Raw genomic sequence first — 13,700 nt, 5'->3', positions numbered from 1 at the left:
CACACTGTACCCCCTGAATATAATACTGCCACACACTGTGCCCCCTGAATATAATTCTGTCACACACTGCATGCTCTGAATATTATACTGCCACACACTGTACCCCTGAAAATACTGTCACACACTGTGCCCCTGACATAAAACTGCCACACACACTGTGCTCCTGGTATATTACTGCCCCACACAGTACCCCTGATATATTACTGCCACACATTGTACCCCTGAATATAATACTGCCACCCACTGTTCCCCTGAAAATAATTCTGCCACACACTGTACCCACTGAATATAATACTGCCACACACTGAGCCCCTGGTATAGCATACAGCAGCTGATAAGTACTGGAAGGATTAAGATTTTTAAATAGAAGTAATTTACAAATCTGTTTTACCTGAATATATTCCTAGCAGTGTTATACAGAGCTTTAAAGCTTTTAGGCAGTGTTTATACACATATTTTAGGGCTTATGTAATTGTCAGTTTGCTGCAAACTAGTTCACTAAGAACCAAACATTTCTTAAACTTTTTGAAGGTTCGCTCATCTCTAATCATTAGGTAAGAATAACATTTATTGTTATCCTCCACTGTATTCTTATAAACAAGTTTCTAGCTTGTTTACGAAATTAAATATTTTTCTTCTACCAATAATTTCTTAGACAGGTTAAAATTCTACTTGCAATGATCTTTGATTTTCTGTAATTCTTAAACAAGATTTCTGGGAAATTAGTTTAACTTTAGGAGCAGAGTGATACAGATTTACATACATTTGGTGGTGACTCTGGATAGAATAGTTTTGATTAAAGCAGTTATCCTCCTGAAGTTGCTTTATGTGTTTGGTTCTTCCCCCTTGTGGTGTGAAAAGGGCTTATTCAGTAGAATAATTGCTATATTTAACTTATTAATCGGGGGCAGGAAAAGGACGCGTATAAAAATAGATTTTCTATGCCAATTAAGAGCCAAAGGAGGGATGAAACTCTCGGATGTGTTCAGATATTTTTTGGCGAGTCAAATGTATTATTTAATAGGATGGAGGAAATTTAACCTTTTCAAATAATGAAAATTAATAATGAAAAGTAACAGGAATTATGATGATATTTTCAAGGTTCTTGAATCAGGACAGTTAGAAGAAAGGAAATGGAAGAATAATTTTATGATAGGGAGTATTTGTAAGACATGGAGAATGTTTAAAGTGGAATTGAGAATGGAAGGGGTTTTGGATCTAGCACCCATTTAGTACAATGCAAACTGAAAGGGAGTAGGTGATCCTTAAAGGGATTAGGCTATATACCTCTGAATGTAAATTATTAAAGGGACATATCGAATAATGGTAAATTTCAAGAATGGAATGAAATAAAAGAAAGGTATAACCTGAAAGACAGTATGTGGTTAGATTATATGAGGTTAAAATCAACCATAACCTCAGAGTAAAATAGTGGTATGCACTGGGGTAATTAAGAAAATACAAGAAGGTCAAATTTAACAGAAATGTATCTCCTATATATATGATACAATGAGGAAAAATAATGATAGAAATCTAAAACATAAAAACTTACAAAAATGGCGGGAGGAATCGGGAGAGATCTCAGAGAGTGAATGTGTCATATTTATGAATATGAAAAAAGAAACTCAAAATGCGGATCATCAGCTGATCCAATGGAACATTATTTACAGGATTTATTATACTCCAATATTCTTGTATAAAATTGGGAAACTAAAAGATAGTAATTGTTCGAGATGTGGACTTGAAGACTCTGGCTTTCTTCATATTATGTGTGGGTGTGTTAAGATCCAAAGCTACTGGAAGGAAATACTTGATCGAATAAGGGAAATGCTGAATTACATGGTAGAGGCAAACCCAGTGATTGTGATACTTGGAGAAGACTCTAGGATTAGTCTTGCTGGAAGTGAGAAAAGAATGTAATTGTCATTGCTCTTTCTAGCCCACTTGATGATAATTAGAAACTGGATGTCTCCAATTACACCAGCTATACAGAGTTGGATTGCAATGGTTAGAAATGTTAGTGATTACACTCAGTGATTACATTATCTGCATATTTGCATTATCTGCATATTTCCCCAAAATCAGTGCTTCATTCTGAACTATAAATTCACATCTTTGTCTTTTTATTAATGCAAGAACAAAAATACTATGTTGCACAGACCCAATGTGCCAATAGTGAAATGGGAAGACAAAAATGGGAGCAGTCCTGCTAGGCTTAGGGTGAGTACATAGCAAGAAAAATAGGAGAAAAAGAAAAATGGGAGAAAAGAAGATACAAGAGTAGATGTCCAGTATTAAAATAACATTTATTTAAAAAATGTAATGTGAGGTCTTAAGCAGAGCCCTTGCTTCAGACGAGTCACAAGATATAATGAAACGTGCTAAAATTAGATCGATACAGTAAAAAAATACATATAAAAGCATGTGAAATAGGTGACACTTGTAATTCCCCTGTAACAGAGTAGGTTGGGACACGGAGTATTTTAGTCTCTGCGCTATGGTTGGCGTGGTGTGCTGGTAAGTACTGTGGTGATACTTCCCCGCAAAGAATGAAAGGTGATAATGTCAAAATTCTAGCATTGCATATTCCTGGGACAGACATCACCGTGCCGATGTAGTGGATTAGATGCAGAGCTGGGGTGAGATCAGTAGCAGCGCTCGGCAGGAGGAGGCCACCAATTTGTTGCCCACTATACCCTGTCGGCACAGGGTTGCTGTATGAGTGGTTTGCAGTATAGTGGGGCTTACGGCTGAATGCCGATCATGTGCGCTTCGTAGTGCTGGAGTCCTCCACTTTGAGACCGTCTTTACCCTGACGGCACAGGGACAGAATTAAAAGTTTGGCAAAATGTACCTCTTACCGGCTTTGCCGATGGTAGGATTGCTGGGCTGTGCTTGCTGCGGCTGGCCAGCGGTGCGATCGTGTTTAGTGGAGCATGTTTTCAGTTCTCAAATGAGACGGCAATGGCTCCTGGATTGTGGGTACTCAAATGTGTCCACAATTGGGGTGTTGGTGGATGCAGTCTTAGGCTAGATGCGTTTCGGGGAGCTACGTCCCCTTTTTCAATAGCAATGAAAGTGGTTAGCTGGACCAGCAGGAATATGCAATGCTAGAATTTAGACATTATCCCCTTTCATTTTTTGCCGGGAAAATCTCCATATTACTTACCAGCACACCGCGTCAACCATAGCGCAAAGACTAAAATACTCTGTGTCCCAACCTACTCTGTTACAGAGGAATTACAAGTGTCAACTATTTCACATGCTTTTGACACGTCTGAAGAAAGGGCCCTGCTTAAGACCTCACATAAATTTTTTTTAAATAAATGTTATTTTAATACTGTTAATAATGTTATTTAATGTACTCACCCTTAGCCAAGCAGGACTGCTACCATTTGTGTCTTATTATAAATGGTAACCTCCTTTTTATCTGCCTATTTCCTTTGATTTTCTAGACTTGATACTCACTCTTCTTGATTGTTCAAGTTGTTCTGAGAGCTCCTCCAGAGCTTGTGTGTGGCGCTGTCTGGTTTCCACAATTTGAGCCTCATGTGTTTTAGCTTCTTCTTCAATTGTCTTCTTCAGATCAGTCACTTCCTGTTCCCGTTTTGCCCTGGATTAGAAACATAATAAAAAAAAATAATCACTATTTACTTAAATTCTTTTCATGTATATTCTAGGGAATGGTGTAGGTTCACAAAGATTTTTTTTAACAACCACGGCTCCCCAAAAAATTTTTTGGTGTCATGCACAATCTAATAGCTTAAAGAGTCTGACACCAAATTACACTTTTAATATAGAGTTCCTTGTGTAATTAGCAGACACTTTTCCATTCACTTGCTTTAAAAATGATCAGCATAAATATGTTTAAAATGTAATATCAAAAAAGGCCACAATGTGGCTCTGTTCTATTTCCTGCCACAATAATACAGTGAGTTTGGTCTCCTCCTGTCCAGGAGTCTAAACTCAGGAAGTGTTTCTCTGCACTGAGCTTGATTGACAGATGCACATAAAGTGAAAGCTCCACAGATTCTCACAGAAAGCTGCACAGACTGAAAGCTGCAGGAGAGCCTCACTGTATACTGCACAGACTGAAACATGCAGAGAGCCTGAGCACAGAGCCTGAGGGCGGAAGTGGTCCCCCAGCAGCTTGAGTGATGTCATGCCTGCTGGGAAACGCCCACTTTCTCCTGCTGGGAAATTGCAATATGTGAGCAAGAAAAAAGGTAAGACACAGAGCTTTTTAAAGCTCCGAATTTTTTTAAGGGCTGGAGGAATGTTAGGAGTAGTAAGGGAAGATAGCCTGAGTTAGTTTAGAACAGTTTATGTGGTGACAGGTACTTTTTAAATATCTATAATAATGTAATGACAAAGCAAAGTCAGAACAAAAAATGTTGAGCACTCACCAACATACGGTTAAAACATCTAGGGGGTGATTTATCAAAACCTCTCCTGCCCATAGCAATGAATCAGATTGCTTCTTTCATTTTTTACAGGCATTTTCAAAAATGAAAGAAGCAATGTGATTGGTTGCTATGGGCAACTTAGCAACGTTTCCATTGAAGAGGTTTTGATAAATCTGCCCACAAGTTGTTATTTTCATTCACTAAAAAAGCCAGTACAGGTCAGGTAGACATGGGGGAGGGCAGGGGCGACAAGAGTGACAGCTGTATTGCATCTAACTTGATGTTTTTTCAAAAATTTACCAATGTCTGCTTTTTATATAGGCTCCTATTTGTGACATGCAACACAGCTGTGGGAAACCTAATAAAACAACATGTAACAAGAGACAGATAGGGGGAACACAGACATGCATTTTACGCTGGAATTATACACCCGACCGTTTGGCCTCTATTTACCCTGGTACCTCTCACGTATGTTGGCATGGTTGTGGCTCCAATGGCAATTTATATCATTTTTTGAGGGCATGTCCAATGATTAAACATTTCTGGTCCTCTGGAGTTAAGTTACTGAAAGAAATCCTGGGCCACCATATCCCGCGGTCAGCGCAATCTGCTTTATTATTTTTAACTCTAATGAAACTTCCACAGTGCCTACGTGATCTCTATTGTATAATATGCATTGTTGCCAAGATAGCTGTAGTGAGTCATTGGAAATCGACAATCCCTTCTATTGACACCCTCATAGCAAAAATCAACACTACCTTCTCTTTTGAGAAGATTATCGCCTTAGGGTCTAATAGATTTGCTGCCTTCGAAAAACGATGGTATTATTGGACGATATCCCCCCCCCCCCCATTGCAAAGATGCAGTTGTTTTCAGTTGTTGAATCCCAATCGCTCAAGGGCATTGTTCAGCTATGCTACAGCACTAGTATCCCGTTCACCTATATTCAACTGCAATCTCTCATCTATTTTGTTTACTATAGGCGAATACACAGAGAACACTCATGATTTCTATTCGTCATTTATTGCTTGTATTAGACCGGTTATGGACCACACTATGTTGGTTCACTCTGAGCTTGAAATGATACACACCATTGTATGTTTAGGTTTTTGTTAACAGTTCTACACTGCTTTCAATTGACATTTGCTTTGAACTGCTTTATTTGTACATGCAGTCTTGTTTTTATTGTTTATATATGTTTTATACTTTAAAACTCCAATAAAGATTATTTAATTATAAAAACAATAATAATAAATAAATATGTCAGCATAGCTAGGCGAACAAATCTCACAAAAAAAAAAATCTGAGAATTTTATGACTGTATTTTATAGCCATGCCAATGTTCAAAGGGGGCCTAGATGTTTATTTGGAAAAATATTAGAAGTTATGGCTAGTAGATTTATGGGGATAGAATGTTGATCAAGGAATTAATTCTGATTGCCATATTGGAGTTTGGAAGGAAATTTTCCTATGTTATGGGGTATTTAGCATCAGCCTCATATGGTGTTTTTTTGCCTTCCTCTGGATCAACACTGGATCTGGTCTTTTTTTAGCATTATGAACTATGTAAATATGATGTTCAGGGGGCGTGGCTTGGCACGCTATGTGAACGGGCGCAAAGGGACAGGGCTCCGCCGCTATCCTTATTTTATCCTGGGCATTTGGCTCTACATCCCCCTGGTGACACACCTATTGTTGCCTGAAGGGTACCTGGCTCTTCTGTGCTCCACATGACCGGCCGCAAGAGGAACAAAAAGGTCCTAGGGCCGCAGGATGGCGGTGGCTCGGAGGTGTGGGACGGGCCAGCGCCATCTTCCCTGGCTCTCATTACAGAGCACCTACAGCGCTTCACGCGTGTCACTGACAGGCCTGCTGCTGAGGGAGAGAGGGAGCCTGGAAGCCCCTGGAGCGCTATGGAGGGTGACAAGACAGACTGGCAAGCTGCCGATGCAGATCCACAGACACCTCTGGTGTCCACAGTGAGTAGGGGGTCTGGGCTGGCTGCTGCTACACTGAACTCTATCAGTACTGGAGTGTAGCCTGCTCTCCGAGGGGACTCCTCTACCGTCTCCCCCCTGCTCATACCTGAAGCTGCTGCTTCTCTGCTGGAAACCATCAACTCCTGCTATTTCCTCCTCTATGCATATTAACCCCTCATCTGCTGCAGTGGACTATATCTCTATGCCTGATCCAGCCACCTCCTCTTCTCCACCTAGCCCCACTCTGAAGGATGTGTTCCTAGCTGTATCTAAGGGGAAGGCAGATATCAAATTACTGCTTGGTAGCCTGCGTGAGGACATTAACTTTATCCGTCATGACATGCAAAAAGTGTCTGAACTAATCAGTGCGGTTGAGGAAAGAGTGGGTTATATGGAAGACCAGGTCCCCCCACTTAAGAGGACCCCCCACTTAATCACTGCGTGATTAACCATCTAACTGCTCTGGCGGCCAAGTCGGATGATATGGAGAACCGTCTCGGACAGAATAACGTCCTCCTGGTGGGCGTTCCAGAGGGTCGCAATCCTGGAGAATTCTTTGAAAGTTGGCTCCTTAACACTTTTGGACGGGAGACTTTGATCCCTCTGTTTGCTCTGGAGCACGCTCATAGAGTGCCTACTCGCCCCTTACCACCTGGGGCTCCGCCAAGGGCTGTCCTCATCCAGATTCTTCATTACAAGGATCGCAACATTATCCTGTGCAAAGCCAGGGATATGGACACTCTTGCCATTGACGGACATCGTGTCTCCCTTTTTCCAGACTTTTCGGCTGAAGTTCAGAAGAGACGCGCCAAATTCACCGACATCAAACGTCGTCTGCGTGCACTCAACATGATGTGCTCTATGCTCTACCCTGCACGCCTCTGTGTGGTTGCTCTTGGAACTACCCATATGTTCGATACTCCCATGGCGGCTGCGGAGTGGCTGGATGGCCATGAGGCTCAGATCAGACATGCTGCACCTTGATGTCTCCTCTTGTCTGTTCTCTAGACTCCCTGGATAAGGGGGCGTGTCCGGATTTATGAAAGATTACACATGGACATAATTCCGGAGCGGGACTGTGTGACCGTTCTTATGCAATCCCATGTTATTTCTTGCTGTTACCGTTTTTTTTTTATAGCTTTTTATCGACAATATCCTATTTTTATGCTCTAGGTAATGTTCCCTTTTATTTTTCTATGTTTTTCTAGGCTCTGCCCTGAGCGAGGAATGTAAGTACCGTGACCTCTATATTCCATATGCTACTTGCTCACTCTCACTGGGATATTTATTTGCCTCCAATGTCGCGAGTTGCGATTGCTTGGTTCGTTGTTTGACTGGGGTGCTTTTGTGGTTCCGTGTCTTCCCTTCAGAATTTTTGTGCCCTGCTTTACTGTTTCCTGCCTTGTCTGGACTTTCTATCTGTCCATTCATGTTGGTCTCTACTCTTTTTGCCTTCTACTTCTCTGTGTATTTGTTATGTGCTTCCGCGCTCTCTGTTTGATGTTGCTGCTCCTGGTCAGTGCCTCTTTGTCCTTTTCTGGCCTTCATCTGGCTATCCTGCTAAACTGCTTGGTACTATCTCCTTTCTGTTTACTGACTTGGGTATTTTTTTCTCCCGGTTGTCATTTATATTTCCCTGGTGGTATTATAGCTAATCACTTAACTGTAGTGGCATGGAATGTGCGGGGTCTTAATGACCCTACTAAGTGACTAGCTGTTTTTCATGCTCTCAAACCATACCAGCCTGCCATGCTATGTCTCTCTGAGACTCACCAAACTATTGATACTAAACATCTATTGAACAAGCCGTGGTTCAGCTACGCTTCTCACACCACCTACTCCTCACATGCTAGGGGTACTAGTGTGCTTATCCATAACAGTATTTTATTTACCTGTGTGTCTAAATTGGTTGACCCTGAGGGCAGGTTTGTGTGCCTCTATGGCACGTTTAATCGTATTTTATGTGTTCTAGTTGCCTTGTATATTCCTCCCCCATATATACAGTATATAGATACTTATTAGAAAGTTATTAAAGTTAAATAAAGTCAAATAAAAATTGTCTTAATTATTTCCACCTGTATCCTGTGTTGTGCTGAAGATTTATTATAACTTTAAATGTGGGTTGCAGAGCACCAACCCTAGCACATAATTGGAGTGTGGTACCATCTTCTACAACAGTTATTAGAAAGCAATTTGTGTTATTCTAATTTGGATTTATTAGCAATATTAGTCCTGAAGTAACTCTCACCTAAGTTCCTGCTGTGTAGCAGTAGAATCTAGAGTGTCTTCAAGTTCGGACTTCAATGCTTCCAGCTCTTCCCCAAGGTCCCGACGCTGCTTCTCCGCTTTTGTTCGAGAAGCCTTTTCAGATTCCAAGTCTTCTTGTAATTCTAAGATTTGTGATTGGAGTTCCCGAAGCTGTTTCAGTAAACTATTCTTTTGGCTTGCTTCTTCTTCAATTCTTCATAGGAAACAAGGTCAAAGAAAAAAAATCACATTTGTGAAAAGCAGAAACCTAAGACTAAATGAGGGACATATTGGCAAATGCTGATAAGGTTACCTAGCAAGTGCAGCTTGCAGCTCTTCTTCCTTACGGGCCAGTTGTTGTTTTAATTCCTCAATTTGCTGTTGAAGCTCTAAAATCTGATCCTGTAAATCTGATGTTTCTCCATCCAACTTTCTTTTCATTTTTTCCATCTCCTGTCTGCCTTTTTCTTCTTTCTTTAGACGATCTGAAATGTTTATCATAAATTTTACATATTAATATATCTTTTTGTCAAATTCTCATTATTCTTTTTCATTGAACACATGTACATGTTAATAGATTTATCATCAGAAAATGTCATAATGTTTAAATCATTTTTTATGTTAAACATATTTTTAAAGAATGTTTGGTAATTTTTTTTTTCTAATTGTCCTTTTTACTATCTATGTCAAAAAAAATGCCTTGAAAACTCTTCCTTAGAAGTCACTAGGATCCCATCCAGTCTATTTCATATGTCCATAGGGCATATCTCTAAATACTATTAAAAATAACTCAGGGAACATGGCTGTTTTCACAATAATGTACATTAAGTACATTAAGAAAAGTAGAATATGTTTAAGTCTCTTGCTCGAATCATTGAAAAAAATCTAGGTAATACATTCACTTTAAGCAAAAATGGTAATGCGAATATTCTACCTTCCATATCTGCAATGACGGCTTCATACTTAGTGCGAAGTTTGCTTAGACTCTTTATTTTCTCTTCTTCTTCTGCCATGTTTGACGTAAAATCAGCAATTCTATCTTCCATCAATTTTCTTTCCTGTTATGTATGAAGCAATGAATTCTTTACAAATCTGGTAATCCTTTTTTTTTTTTTGTTGGTATTTTTTGTATTCAGAGAAATTGTGCAATCTAAGTTGATACCTTGCTTTCTTTTTCTTAGCTTAATTCCTTTAAGGGATTAGAAAAACAGAGCTTATTTCTTCCAAAAACAGTTCCACGCCTGTTGACAGGTTGTATGTAGTATTGCAGCTCAGTTCTATTGAATTACATGGAGCCAAGTTGTAATACCACACACAACCTAAGCACAGATGTGGTGCTGTTTTAGGAATAAATTAGCATTATTTTTCTATTCCTGGATAACCTTTTTAGGACACAGCCTGTTTTGGCCTTAAGGACACATCCACTTTTAATTTCGTTTTTGTTTATTGCTCCTCACAAGAGACATGCATCTCTTTTTTTTTTTCATCCACAGAACCATAATCCTTTGTTTTTTTGTGGGACCAATTGTACTTTAATGTCCCCTTTCATTTTACTATAAAATGGGGGAGTGCTGATGGGACAGGTGCCACGACAGTCAGAGAACCTTAATGGCCAATATCAGCTTGCCGTCACTCAGTATCTATGAAGCAAGCACTTTTTTGTGCCTCACTAGACAGTTTTGAAAAGTATCTAAACAAAGTAGGCATAGCTTAGAGAAAAGGGTTGTAACCTAAAATATACCAGATTAAGACAAAATTCTGGTGCTAAATATTAGCCTAAAAAAAGGCAAACAACACGTGGTAAAAGTAAGAAACACGTTACCAACATGTCTAGCTGCAAGCTGCACCACATTTTTTTTACACACCACACTACAGACAGAATTTCTGTAGATCTAATGGGCAGCACTAGGACCTTTCAGCGAATCTGCTAACAAATACATTTCAGTCAATGAGGATGGCAATGCCGTTCTGGTTGGACCTAGCGCTGTGTGTGGGATCTCTAAAGAAATTCCGTCCAGAGATTCAGCAGTGTGAACCTGGCCTTAGGTGTTTAGTATTAGCTTACAGGAAAGTGACCTCCAATAGGGGGCATTTAAAGGGGTATTCCAGGCAAAAACTTTTTTTTATATATCAACTGGCTCCGGAAAGTTAAACAGATTTGTAAATTACTTCAATTAAAAAATCTTAATCCTTCCAATAGTTATTAGCTTCTGAAGTTTTCTGTCTAACTGCTCAATGATGATGTCACATCACGGGAGCTGTGCATGATGGGAGAATATCCCTTGCATGATGGGAGAATATCCCCATAGGAGCTGGACAGCTCCCGGGACGTGAGTCATCAGAAAGCAGTTAGACAGAAAACAGCAACTCAACTTCAGAAGCTAATAACTATTGGAATGATTAAGATTTTTTAATAGAAGTGATTTACAAATCTGTTTAACTTTCCGGAGCCAGTTGATATATAAAAAAAAAGTTTTTGCCTGGAATACCCCTTTAAGAGCTACTTTGCATACTTTTTCCCAGGGATCATTGCCTGGCCTTTAAAACCCCTACATTAGCTTACAGTCTCTCAAAGGAGAAATCTTACCCCCTAAAATTTAAAGGGGCACTCTAGGATATTGAATTTATCAGTCCCTTATCCCCTATTTACAGGATAGGGGATAAGTGTCTGATCACGGGGGCTCTGAGTGCTGGTACCCCCAGCGATCTCTTCATCCTCGGCATGCTCCTGCTCCCACCTTACTGGACAAGAGTAAGTGACAGGCCGCTCAGTCAAACAGCGGCTGCAGCGATGTCCAGTGGTGATTGGCTGAGTGGGCCATCACTTGCTCTTATTCAGAAAGGTGGGGACTGAAGTGTGCCAGGGCCCCATACAGTGTATCCAGGGCCCCATACAGGAGATTGCTGGGAGTCCCAGTGGTCAGACTCCTCGCAATCCGACAGTTATATCCTAACCTGTGGATAGGGGATAAGTGTCTGATTAGTTCAGTTCCCTGGAGTACCCCTTTAAGACAGTAATAATAAATATACTCCATTGCAAATAGACTTTTGCAGGTCAAGATTTAACTGAGCAGCTTTAATTATTGCCTGAAGTTCCAATAAATTGTCCTTAGCATCTGTGTATACAAGGTCTCTGTATCTGCATACAGTAACATAAACACACCTTAATGAGTTTGGCATTTTGGTCTTCCAGCAAGAGAATATCTTCTTCCATCTTCTTAAATTTTCCTTCTGTTGTTACTTTCTCCAGCTGCAGTTTCTGACGAGCAGTCTCCTCTTCCTCTAGCTGCTCCTCCAAGTCCTAATTATTACAAAGAACAGAAAATAGTGAGATTCAATCATAACTGTTATGATGACATTGTGAACAAATGTTAGAGTATTTGAGTATAATTTAAATGGATAATGTCATTTGCAAAAACTGTTTTATATAATGTAGGTAATAACATTATATGTATATTTGTAATACACATTGGTTAAAAAATGTGTATATTTTGGGGTAAAATAATACTCCATACTTCTTACCACTAGGGGTCCCTCCACTGCTCAAAATGCAGTCTTGTCCCTGCAGCTATTGCCTGTGTGTCTCAGCCAGCAAAGCCTCAGTGCACACAGCAGCCAGTTGTCAGCTCTGAGGAGGAAGTTGCCACATGCTTGCCCAAGGGAAGGCCCCCTCCTCCTCAGTGAAGTGCATACATTGTGAGCAACATAAACAAGGGAATCAGGAGCCATTAAAGGATGAATACCTGGATTTAAGCACATGCACAGGATCAGCACCAGTAAGCCTGGAGCTTTTATTTTTCTTTTCAAATCTTGTGATATGTACACCTTAATATATTGTAAAGTTCCTAAATTCAACTGCTAAATTACAAAATAACAGATCAAATGAAAACTAAGACCTTAGTAAGTCCCTTGCAAAAAGCAGTCCTGACCCCACTAGCACTTTACCTGCACATGTTGCTGCATCTTCTTCTTTTCATTTTGTAACTGCAGGTTCCGTTCCTCCTCCTCTTCCACTCGAGACTCCAAATCATGCAAGATTTCCTCTAGCTCCTGCTTCTTTGCTGCAAGTCTGGCTCTCATTTCTTCTGCTTCAGCAAACAGCTCTGTTTCAGCTTGAAGCTGTTCAGCCAAAATGTTCTTTTCTTCTATTAACTACACAAAAATAAAAAGGTGTTTGGAAATTAGCAGTTTAGAAGAGTTTCAGTATTTCCCAAGGTTTACCAACCAGAAGCATAAAAAGCATATTAAAAATACATGTCTGATCTATTGTGGTGTAGTGCTGGAGCCTCGGACCCTTACTGGTGTCTAAAAAGATGAAGCAGGCTTTTTTTATGAAAACAGCACCACTACTAAAACCATTGCTTTTAAGTGGCACTATTTTGAGATAAAAGCCTTTAATATGAAGATTTTTACAATATTATTACTAAAATATTCTAAAATGCTTTATCATGTCTTGCAGTAACACAAAAATGATGACAGCATGGTAAAGTCAAATTTTCTTCAACTGCACTGAACATCCATCAGGAGGATTCACAGCTGTTTATGGCTGACACAAACAGTCTGCCAATATAAGAGATAGGGGGGAAATTCTCCTTGCTGGTTGATTTTTGTCAACTGTTTTTGAGTGGTAATAATGTGTTTGTGCACTAAATTTATTAAATGGTCGCACATCATTTGAGGAGATTTTGCGCAGGTGCACAATTCCTTAAAGGGGTACTCCGCCCCTAGAAATCTTATTGCCTATCCAAAGGATAGGGGATAAGATGTCAGATCGCCGCGGTCCCGCTGCTGGGGAGTCCCGGGATCCCAGCTGCGGCACCCCACTATCATTACAGCACAGAGCGAGTGACGGAGCAGCGGGACGTCATGGCTCCGCCCCTCGTGACATCACGGCCCGTCCCCTTAATGCAAGTCTATGGGAGGGGGCGTGATGACCGCCACGCCCCCTCCCATAGACTTGTATTGAAAGGGGCGGGCCGTGACGTCACGAGGGGCGGAGCCGTGACGTAACGATGCTCCGGCCCCTGTATTGCCCATCATTACGTGCAGAGCGAACTCGCTCTGTGCT

General features: G+C 40.4%; 1 protein-coding gene across 10 annotated transcripts in view; it reads right to left on the bottom strand.

Annotated features, from left to right (window-relative positions):
* Positions 1 to 13,700, bottom strand: part of LOC130294253 (myosin-10-like) — a 312,827-nt gene that overhangs the window by 95,017 nt on the left and 204,110 nt on the right. For all 10 annotated transcript variants that reach the window (XM_056543843.1, XM_056543842.1, XM_056543841.1 and 7 more), the window contains 6 exons: positions 12,578 to 12,784; positions 11,796 to 11,933; positions 9,567 to 9,690; positions 8,946 to 9,117; positions 8,634 to 8,846; positions 3,469 to 3,613 (listed from right to left, as the gene is read on the bottom strand). In XM_056543843.1, the coding sequence (XP_056399818.1) occupies positions 3,469 to 3,613; positions 8,634 to 8,846; positions 8,946 to 9,117; positions 9,567 to 9,690; positions 11,796 to 11,933; positions 12,578 to 12,784 (999 nt within the window). The remainder of the gene's footprint in view (positions 1 to 3,468; positions 3,614 to 8,633; positions 8,847 to 8,945; positions 9,118 to 9,566; positions 9,691 to 11,795; positions 11,934 to 12,577; positions 12,785 to 13,700) is intronic.

The sequence above is a fragment of the Hyla sarda genome, chromosome 10 (assembly GCF_029499605.1).
Source record: "Hyla sarda isolate aHylSar1 chromosome 10, aHylSar1.hap1, whole genome shotgun sequence".
Lineage (NCBI taxonomy): Eukaryota > Metazoa > Chordata > Amphibia > Anura > Hylidae > Hyla > Hyla sarda.
This window is presented reverse-complemented; position numbering and strand designations above follow the sequence as displayed.